Source organism: Myotis davidii, unplaced genomic scaffold, assembly GCF_000327345.1.
Source record: "Myotis davidii unplaced genomic scaffold, ASM32734v1 scaffold666, whole genome shotgun sequence".
Lineage (NCBI taxonomy): Eukaryota > Metazoa > Chordata > Mammalia > Chiroptera > Vespertilionidae > Myotis > Myotis davidii.
In genome coordinates, this window is record NW_006296629.1 from 908125 (window position 1) to 918330 (window position 10206).

The following is a 10206-nucleotide window of genomic DNA, read 5'->3' on the forward strand; positions in this document are numbered from 1 at the left end:
TGAAAGGGAGAAGACCAATGTAACAGAGCACACACTATGAGCTAGGACCATAGTACATGTTATACTAAATCAGCTCTGCCCATCCCCACACCCAATCTGAGTGAAATTCAGCATGTCATACAACCAATGGCTGGGTCACAACTTTTCCCCAACTAGTACATAAACATTTACATTCTCATCATATGCATAAGCACATTACACACATAAAATACCTTAAACTACACACAGCATAAATCTCACCCATGTATAATCTATATCTAATACTTATACCAATCACCACACATACTCTGCACATATAACATATATAAATGTCACACACATTGGAATGATATAATTTATTGTGAAGGGAGGATCATTCATCTTGGGTAGGTATAAGAAATCAATACCAGGAAAATTCTTGGGTTAGTGAAAAAGAGATGCCATGTGAGCTGAATATATATCTGGTGCATGAAATTTGTGCACTGGTGGTGGGGGTAGGTGGGTGTCTCTCAGTCCAGCCTGCACCCTCTCTAATCTGGGACCCTTCAGGGGATGTCCGACTGCCGGTTTAGGAAATCCCTCTCACAATCTGGGAGTGTTGGCACCTAACCACTCATCTGCCTGCCTGTCTGATTGCCTGTAACCATTTCTGCCTGCCAGCCTGATCACCCCCTAACCATTCCCTTGCTGGCCTGATTGATACCTAATTGCTCCCCTGCCGGCCCGATCGCCCCCAACAACCCTCCCCTGCAGGCCTGGTCCCCCCCCAACTGCCCTCCCCTGCCGGCCATCTTGTGACAATGTGGGGGCAGCCATCTTGTGATGTGAGGGTGTGGGGGTCAATTTGCATATTACCTCTTTATTATTTAGGATATATATGCATATATGATTCAGCATATGATTCAGTATATATACTATTATATATACTATTATTATTATTGATAATAATAAAAGCATAATATGCTAATTAGACCAGATGATCAGACGACCTTCTGGACAAAGCCGAGGCTGCGAGAGCCGAGCCCCTTGCAAGAATTTTGTGCACTGGGCCTCTAATGTGTGTGTGTGTGTGTGTGTGTGTGTGTGTGTGTGTGTGTGTGTATATATAGCAGGTAAATGATAACAGAAGGATATTCCAGGCAGGGAACCAACATAGGTAAAGTTGTGATACATAACTCTAAGTGGTTGGAAAACATTGGCACATAAATGCAAAGTAGTGATTAGTAAGGGCTATTCATGTGGGCAGGGCCTACCACTTGGGAAACACTCATCACTCTACTAAAACCAGGGCATGTGGTTAGAGGCTACTGATAACCTCTAACAACCGGATGTCCTCTATGCTATCAACAAACCCGTTCATGCCACAATGGAATTCAATGTAGCTGTAACTCCTGTGCTCTTTGTAGCCCTTTTTGTTATTCCTCCGGTAACACTTGATTATTTTGAAGGGATACTGGGCCCATATATATACATTTCTGTAGCGATCTCTCCAGTTCCTGATGCATATATGCTCTATTTTGTGCCAGAAGGTATAGATGAAGATGTGATAGTTCCTGTCTTTTGGAGCTTCTCTTTCTCTCATGAGATCATTGCATCTGTACTCATTGAATTCCCAGCTTGTGCTCAGGTGGTGCTGTTTCATGAATTCCCTCCAGGAAAGGTTCTGGCTGTGTACATGGAGCCCACACAAGGGGAACAGCAGGAGCAAGAGAGGACCTGGGACCTTCAGAGAGGAGGACATCTCAGTCACCAGGATCACCTGTGGGTCTACATGGAAGAGAGGAAAACATAATTGCAACACTGCCCTGAGCTGAGCTCCACCTTAAAATTCCATTGTAGATATTTAGGCTCATTTTTACCATTTGGTTTCAAACTAGAAGATGATAAATCTCATTAGACAATAACATTTTCAAGAACTGAAAATATGCTAGAGCCTGAGTGAGACAAGCACAAAATTGTAGAAAATAGATGAAGTTTATTTTGAGAATTCCAAACACCTCTTTACCCAAAACAAGGAGCATTCTAACTAGCTCTGTTTTACAGTCCAGATGGGTTCTCATAAGAAAGTGTGTCTGAAAGAGAATGTTATTTTAAATTTTATGTCTGTGAAGTAGAAAAGATTGTCACCCTTTAAGGCAGTGGTTCTCAACCTTCCTAATGCTGCGACCCTTTAATACAGTTCCTCATGTTGTGGTGACCCCCAATTTCATTGTTACAAATTGAACATAATTAAAGCATAGTGATTAATCACAAACACAATATGTAATTATGTATGTTTTCCAATGGTCTTAGGCGACCCACGTGAAAGGGTCGTTCGACCCTCAAAGGGGTCGTGACCCACAGGTTGAGAACTACTGCTTTAAGGGAATGTAGAAGATGAGTAGACTTGGGAAACATTTTCCAAGCAGGAAGCTTTGGCTCTCTGAAATCCCAAGCTGCAATTAAAAGGGACTCTTCAAGTGGTGCTTATCTCATCTTGACTTCCTCATAGCACTTCCCCAATGCCTGCCTGAAACATGGTAGCACTTCTGACTGCCCACTTGCCGTCTCTGAGGCCATTTTCCTAAATCATGCTGAATGATCTTGATTTGCCATTAAGAATACCATCATAAAGAAAATACAGTTTTGAAACAGTGTTCTAAGCAACCAAATACCAAGATCAAAACTGCCCTCACAGGAGCTACTCTGGTCAAAATCAGGGCCAAGAGATGTTTGAAAAAGTCTCCCCTTTAAACCAGCTCCCTGTCCTCGGTTAGCACAAGGAGTTAACCTGGCCCTACAGAAACTCTAACCTGACTCTCAGTATCTCAGAATTGGTGTCCTCAAATGAACCTAACAGTAGCTCCCTTATGACCTGTGAGAGTCTAATGGGATTTGTGTGACAGCATTTTTGGAGATCTCCAGTGCTCTGTCAGGCACAGAACAAAGGATAGGCAGGTTCTCATTGGTGCCACCCTATCCCTAGTTCAAAAGGCCTAAACAGGATGAGAAGACCAAGATTTAAGCTGCTTCAATGTATTATGCTTGAAAATATTGTGGAAGAAGGGAGGTGTGAATTGGTTAGATTAATGCTGAGTTAAATTCAGGTCACTGCATTCTCAACTTTACCACCTAGAAGGTCAAGCAAGCCCATTCCAGTGTTCCTGGGCCTTTCCCCCAGCCATGCTCAGTACCAACCCTTCTAACTCTAACTTTCCTTATTCAGATTTCATACTCACCTTCACAGGTCCATAGATAATAGTGTGTGAATCTAAAGAGCAGAGTCAGTGTCCTTTCCCTTTTCTTAGAGCTAAGAAGTCTGAGGCAGTGAAGAAAGGAATAGATGTGGGAGGGGCAGTGTTCCAACTGATTGGCAGTGGTGGTGGAGGAAGAGGGGACAGCCTTACTCTGTGCACCTGTTTATCTCCTCATCTAGAACACTGGGGGTCACTCTGAGAAGAGCCTGGAGCAAAGGGGTCATACATCAAAGACAGTCTTCTGGGTACAAAGGAATGGCAAGGCCCTGGGGGTAGGAGATAAAGAACAAAATTCAACCAAGTAAGTTTGAAGATCTAATTGGCTGTATTAAGCAATTCAGGAATTGGGCAGCATGCCATCTAGCAACTAGAAAGGTGCTTTGGTGAGTTGTACAAAATGGAAGGTTTTTATAGGCAGAAAGACAGTGGGACTATGTACTTAAAGACTGGATTATTTTAAGCAGGAGAGCTTCATTCAGGGGAAGGCAGGGGGTCTTATCAGGCAGATTACCTTACCAGTGCTGATCAGGAAATTCCAAATTAAGTGGTTTATAATTCCATCTCTGGAAAAGGCTGAAAGTGAAATTTGGTTATTTATTAAGTTTTTGTTGGTGTCATGGCTTAACAAACATGACTCACACTTTTCTTCATGATTTTTCATGCTTATGATTTTTTGACTTTACAATGGTGTGAAAGCAATATGCATTCAGTAGAAACTGGCTGGGCTAAGCTATGATGTTCAGTAGTGTTAAAAAGAATGGAGGTGAAAACAGTCCAAAAGGGAGTCACATTAGCTTGATTGTAGTGATTCTTTCACAATGCATATGTATACTGAATCAGGTTGCACACCTTCAATATAAACAATGTATATCTGCTATAATTTAAGTATTTTCAGTTTAGTCCTTTCACACACACACACACACACACACACGTGCGCAGGCACGCGAGCAAACGCACACACATATACACATGTGCGCACACACACTCTTAGATACATACTTCCCTTCTTTAGCTGCTGGTGTCTTCATACATCTCTGTTCCCCAATTTGTTTCAAAATATTCAAAGGGAGAAGGGAGGGGTGTGAGAATTGTCTTTAGTAAGTAACACAGATGTTTCTGTGTCCTGGTCATAGATCCTATAGGCTTTTTTTCATGGACCAGTTTATGAGGGTATTAAGGTGTTGGTGCATGTTTATAAACTAGAAAATAAGAGGGTAGAAGAAAAAAAATCCCACACAAGAACAATAGCACCATCTTCACAGATATCTGTAGTTTGAGTTTTTGTTTAAAATATATTTTAATTGATTTCAGAGAGGAAGAGCAATAGAAACATCAATGATGAGAGAGAATCACTGATTGGTTGCCTCCTGCATGCCCTACAAGGGGGACTGGCCTGCAACCAGACATGTGCCCTGACCTGGAATTGAACTGTTGATCTCCTGGCTCATAGGTCGATGCTCAACCACTGAGCCATGCTGGCTGGGCTTGAGTTCTTTATTAAATGAAAAACATGAAAAATCTTTCCAGTCAGGAAGAATGAATGAGTCTTAATGATCTAGTCTAGTGCATTGTTAATACTCTGACTTGCTACAGTGATAGAAAAGTTTGGGAAGAGAAAAAATATTCTTTGTATCATAATCTTATTAGACCCAAACATAACAAGGTTGCCAAATTACAGACAGAGCTCTCATTTTGCCAGTTTATATTTCTAAATTTTTAATGCTTCCCCCAACAGCTGACTGCTGGGAATACCAGAAAGCAGATACTTTCAAAACACTCCTTGTGATGAAGTAGAAAAAGTCCTGGATTAGAAGCCAGTTGAAGTGGATTAATTTGCTTCAGCTTTTCCACTAACTTCATGTTCTTCAGCAAATCCTTTAACTTTGGGCCCTATATGTAGCGACATCAACATTACAGGGTGTGATGGTATTAAAATGAGATAACTGAGATGGAAGCACCTTAAAATACTTGAAATGCTATATCATACATATAATGATTACATTCCAGAGGATAGGATCTGAGAGGATTAAGCTGACCAGTATTATAAAAGGAAGCAGAAGAATTTACTGAAAAGTTTATTATAGAAAAGCCCACACCAAAATTAGGTTTATGCCTCCATTTCTCTTTGATACATTTAAGAGAATTGGCTATATAGAGAAAAAGAAGTAGACATAACCAGAGAAGACAGAGCCTGAGACAGCTCAAATGCATTACTCATTGCTATTCAAGGAGTAAGCTAAAGGCCAACCACGGAGCCATAACCGCTTCAGGGTAGTATCTATCTGTCAAAGTGCACAGGCACCGGGGGGTTACCCTCACAGGCAATGACAACACGCCTAGTGCTGGCCCTGGCCCCATATCTGCAGTTGGGGGCTGGGGAAATTCCTGTATCTCTGCAATCTGTAACACTCACTACACCCTCATGGCAGTTCATCTTGCCATTCTTGCACTGGATGTTGGTGGTGCTGCAGATGCTACGAATGTTCCAGATGTCTTCATGGATGAAGGTGTTGAATTGCTTGCAACGAAACTGAGTCATTCTCCGTCTCTGCATCATCAAGTTACAGTATTTAACATCGCCACCTGTCACTGTAGGATCCACATGTTGCCGCAGGAATCGTTGGTACATGGGCTGGCCATAGGAGGGCTGCACCAGTCCCAGCCCCAGCAGGGCCAGCAGCAAGAGCAGAAGCGATGAAAGGGTCTTCTGGAGAGCCATCACTACTTTGGAGGCGCCTGGAGAGAAACCAAGAGGTAGGAGAAAGGAAGGTAAGAAATGGGCATCAGAGAGAGGAGTTGAGAATGGCAAGCTGATATTTCCTCAACTCAATAGTCTACTCTTTCTCCCCAATTCTCTGCTCACAACTTTTCTCATCACTGCATCCCCAAGAGTAAAAAGTTTGCAAACATGATCTTCTCTGAAAGCAAGAGCTTTTCTCTTATAGAGAGACAGTGCAGTAGCCAGTACAATGACTAAGGGTAGAGACTGATGGGCTGGATGTCCAGGTGTATATGCCCTGTATGGTCAGGGTGTGAAAAGGGAGAAAAGGCAGATCTAAATGAAACTGCAGTTGTCTGTCTCTTGAGGAAATTTTCTAGTCATGTGATTTTAGGAGAGTGTTTGGTTCCCTGGAGACTCTGATTCCCAAAAGTTTGTACAGACAGGATATGCCAATGAGAGTTTATGAACTGGTTTTAATTCCTGACATCTGGAAATTGAGGAAGGTGTGGGAAAAGGATAGAGTAACATTTGGGGTTAGCCTTTCCTTTCATGAGTCTATTTTTTTAAATTAAGTATTTTTTTTCCAATTACAGTTGATGTATCTATATATATAAAGAGGTAATATGTTAATTGGTCCTAACAGTGTCCCAGTCATGACTGGTCAATGGGCTATGTGCACAGAGGAGCTCATGGACTGGGACGGGGACGGGGACTTCTGCCCCCAGCAGAGGGGTGTGCAGGTCTGCCCAGCGCTAACATCATGCTGCCTCAGAGGCGGAGGCCGCTCCCAATGGAGGCACATGCAGGCAAGAGCTAGTGGGACTTTTTGCATACATATGTGTGTTTGGATGTCCTTCTGATGCAGACAAATTATGGGATGAGAATAAATCTCATTTTATTGAAGATTTTTGTTGGAAATTACACCAAAGTGAAGGTGCCTGTATAAACTGTGTAATGCATGCACTTAATGAAATTCAAGAGGTATTCACATTACATGGAATGAAATGTTCACATTTCAAACTTCTGGACTATCTTTTATTAATGAATACAAATACATGTGATGAATCATATGAGAGACAACAAGCAGAGGTTTTTTAAAAAATATATTTTATTGATTTTTTACTGAGATGAAGGGAGAGGGATAGAGAGCTAAAAACATTGATGAGAGAGAAATATCAATCAGCTGCCTCCTGCACACCTCCTACTGGGGCTGTGCCTGCAACCAAGGTACATGCCCTTGACCGGAATCGAACTTGGGATCTTTCAGTGCGCAGGCTGACCCTCTATCCACTGAGCCAAACTGGTTAGGGTGACAGGCAGGGGTTTTGATAAATTCTCTGAATGATGAACAGTTGGCAGCCTTTCAGACTATAACTTCAGCCATCGAAGATCAAACTGTTTACCCCAAATGCTTTTTCTTGGATGGTCCAGGTGATAGTGGAAAAACATACCTTTATAAAGTTTTAATACATTATATTAGAGGTCGTGGTGGTACTGTTTTACCCACAGCATCTATAGGAGTTGCTGCAAATTTACTTCTTGGTGGAAGAACCTTTCATTCCCAATATAAATTACCAATTCCATTAAATGAAACTTCAATTTCTAGACTCGATATAAAGAGTGAAGTTGCTAAAACTATTAAAAAGGCCCAACTTCTCATTATTGATGAATGCACCATGGCATCCAGACATGCTATAAATGCCATTAAGTAAGAGAAATTATGAATTTGGATGTTGCATTTGGTGGGAAAGCTCTCCCTCTCGGAGGGGATTTTCGGCAATGTCTCAGTATTGTACCACATGCTATGTGATCAGCCATAGTACAAATGAGCTTAAAGTACTCTAATGTTTGGGGATGTTTCAGAAAGTTGTCTCTTAAAACAAATATGAAAACAGAGGATTCTACTTATAGTAAATAGTTAGTAAAATTGGGAGATGGCAAACTTGATAGCAGTCTTTGAAAAGGAAAATTTTGCCATTGAATTTCTTAATAGTATTACTCCTTTGGGAATGCCGTGTCATAAATTAAAATTGAAAGTGGGTGCAATTATCATGCTATTGAGAAATCTCAATAGTAAATGGGGTCTTTGTAATGGCACCAGATTTATTATCAAAAGATTACGACCTAACATTATCAAAGCTGAAGTATTAACAGGATCTGCTGAGGGAAAGGCTGTTCTGATTCCAAGAATTTGTCCCCATCTGACACTGGCCTCCCATTTAAATTGATTCGACAACGGTTTCCCGTAATGCCAGCATTTGTGATGACTATTAGTAAATCACAAGGACAAACTAGACAAAGTAGGCATATTCCTACATGAACCCGTTTTTGCACGTGGTCAGTTATGTTGCTTTCTCTCGAGTTTGAAGAGCATGTGATGTTACAGTTAAAGTTCTAAGTACTTCATCACAAGGGAAATTAGTCAAGTACTCTGAAAGTGTTTTCACTCTTAATGTGGTGTATGGGGAGATATTAGAATAAGTTTAATCACTTTATCAGTCATTGTTTGCATCACTGTTGTTTTTATATCAGTTTTTTGTTGTTTTCTTAATATGTTTTTGTTGTTTTCATATCATGTTTTTGTCATTTTTATATAGTGCCTCTGTTCTTATTATATCATTTTGTTATTATTTATTTACTAATAAATTTATATATTATTTTATATACATTTTACTAATTTTCTTTCATCTCTGACACTTCTATTATAGAGAAAGGGCAAATAGCAATATTAAAATATTTCCTCTAATTAATTCCCTTTTAATGTGCATGAATTTCATGCACTGGGCCACTAGTAATATTATTTTAGTTCTGGTGTACCACGTAGTGATTAGACATTTATATATCTTACAAAGAGGTCTCTCCATAAGCCTAGTACCCATTTGACACCATACATAGTTATTACAATGCTATTGACTATATTCCTTATGCTTACTTGACATCCCCTGGCTATTTTAAAAACTGGCCATGTGTATTACTTAATTATTTGATCTTTTCACTCATGGGGCTATATTTTTTTATGGTATTAAAATCAAGTCTTTTTGGAAATCTTGTTAATCATATAAAAAACTCACAAAATAAAAATTAGAGTATCCAGCCAAAGGGTTCTGAAGATAGTATATACTGGTTGAGTAAACTAATAAACAAAATGAGGGAATGAGCAAATGAAATGAAATGGGTATAGGGAATGAAGATGTTTCCCAGGTTTGTGGAAATGGATATTATTGAAATAAATAAATAAATAAATAAATAAATCTCAACAGCACAATCTCCACAAAAGTGAACTTGGATTGTCTTTTTTTCCTTGCTGTTTCTATGCACAACCTAAAAACTAGGCCTTGGTAATAGATTCCATCATCATGCATTTATCATTGATACTGTGTCTGTCTTATCAATAGCTGTTGCTAGTCTTCTGTCGTCTCTAATTGCAGACTCATTTTGTTGGCACTTTTAAAAAAATATATATATTATTGACTTTTTACAGAGAAGAAAGGAGAGGGATAGAGGGTTAGAAACATCGATCAGCTGCCTCCTGCACACTCCCTAGTGGGTACGTGCCCACAACCAAGGTACATGCCCCTGACTGGAATCGAACCTGGGACCCTTGAGTCCGCAGGCTGACGCTCTATCCACTGAGCCAAACCGGTCAGGGCTTGTTGGCACTTTTGACAGTGGAAAATAAACATATGTTTTATAGAGCTTAAAAACAACAACACAAAAACTAAACAAAAACCTTCAGAGCCACAACAATGAAAGCATTGCCATATGGTGTCAGAACATTGCTTCTGTTGACCAAGAAAAGAAAACCCAGACCTATCTGGCTCTAAAATCAGTGCTTTTCCCACATTTTCTACAGCCTCCCTGTTTCCACTCCCCGAATATTCAGGATACTCAAGACATTTATGTTCAGAGTTGCTTCTCTCTAGCAAAAGAGTTTAATTAGGGGTGAAATAGGGGAGGAGTGGAAGTGAAAATTGCTCACCAACACCAGCTAGCTAGATCACCTGACGGTCACTCCTGGGATTGGCCTTATGAACTCATGAACTGTGAATCTCCTTGACCATGGCAATGAGGCAGGGCTGACTCACTAGAGCAGCGATTTTCAACCTTTTTCATCTCATGGCACACATAAAGTAAATACTAAAATTCTGCAGTACACCAAAAAATATATTATTTGTCAATCTGACAAAATAAATAGGTATAATTTTGATTCATTCACACCAGGCAGCTATTGTGTTGGTTGTCATTTTTTAATTTGACAATCTAAGGGAA

The 10206-nt window shown here is 40.2% G+C and overlaps 2 protein-coding genes across 4 annotated transcripts in view; both read right to left on the reverse strand.

The window, feature by feature from the left end:
* Nucleotides 1-1148: 1148 nt before the first annotated feature.
* Nucleotides 1149-4165, reverse strand: LOC102761345 (epididymal secretory protein E3-beta). 2 transcript variants are annotated; one of them, XM_015569563.1, is made up of 2 exons: nt 3732-4165; nt 1149-1746 (listed from the first exon to the last, which is right to left on the reverse strand). In XM_015569563.1, the coding sequence occupies exons 1-2, from the start codon at nt 3874-3876 to the stop codon at nt 1277-1279; spliced, it is 615 nt and encodes a 204-aa protein (XP_015425049.1). In that variant the 5' UTR covers nt 3877-4165; the 3' UTR covers nt 1149-1276. The 2 variants fall into 2 exon arrangements, with proteins under 2 accessions (XP_015425049.1, XP_015425050.1); XM_015569564.1 differs by having other exon boundaries at nt 3727-3794.
* A 530-nt stretch (nt 4166-4695) lies between these two features.
* The window catches only part of RNASE4 (ribonuclease A family member 4), a 14722-nt gene continuing 9211 nt past the window's right edge, over nt 4696-10206 (reverse strand). Inside the window, exon 2 of one of the 2 annotated variants that reach the window (XM_006772388.2) lies at nt 4696-5951. In XM_006772388.2, coding sequence (XP_006772451.1) covers nt 5494-5934 — 441 coding nt within the window. In that variant the 5' untranslated portion in view covers nt 5935-5951 and the 3' untranslated portion in view covers nt 4696-5493. The remainder of the gene's footprint in view (nt 5952-10206) is intronic. The other variant, XM_006772389.2, reaches the window with a different exon arrangement.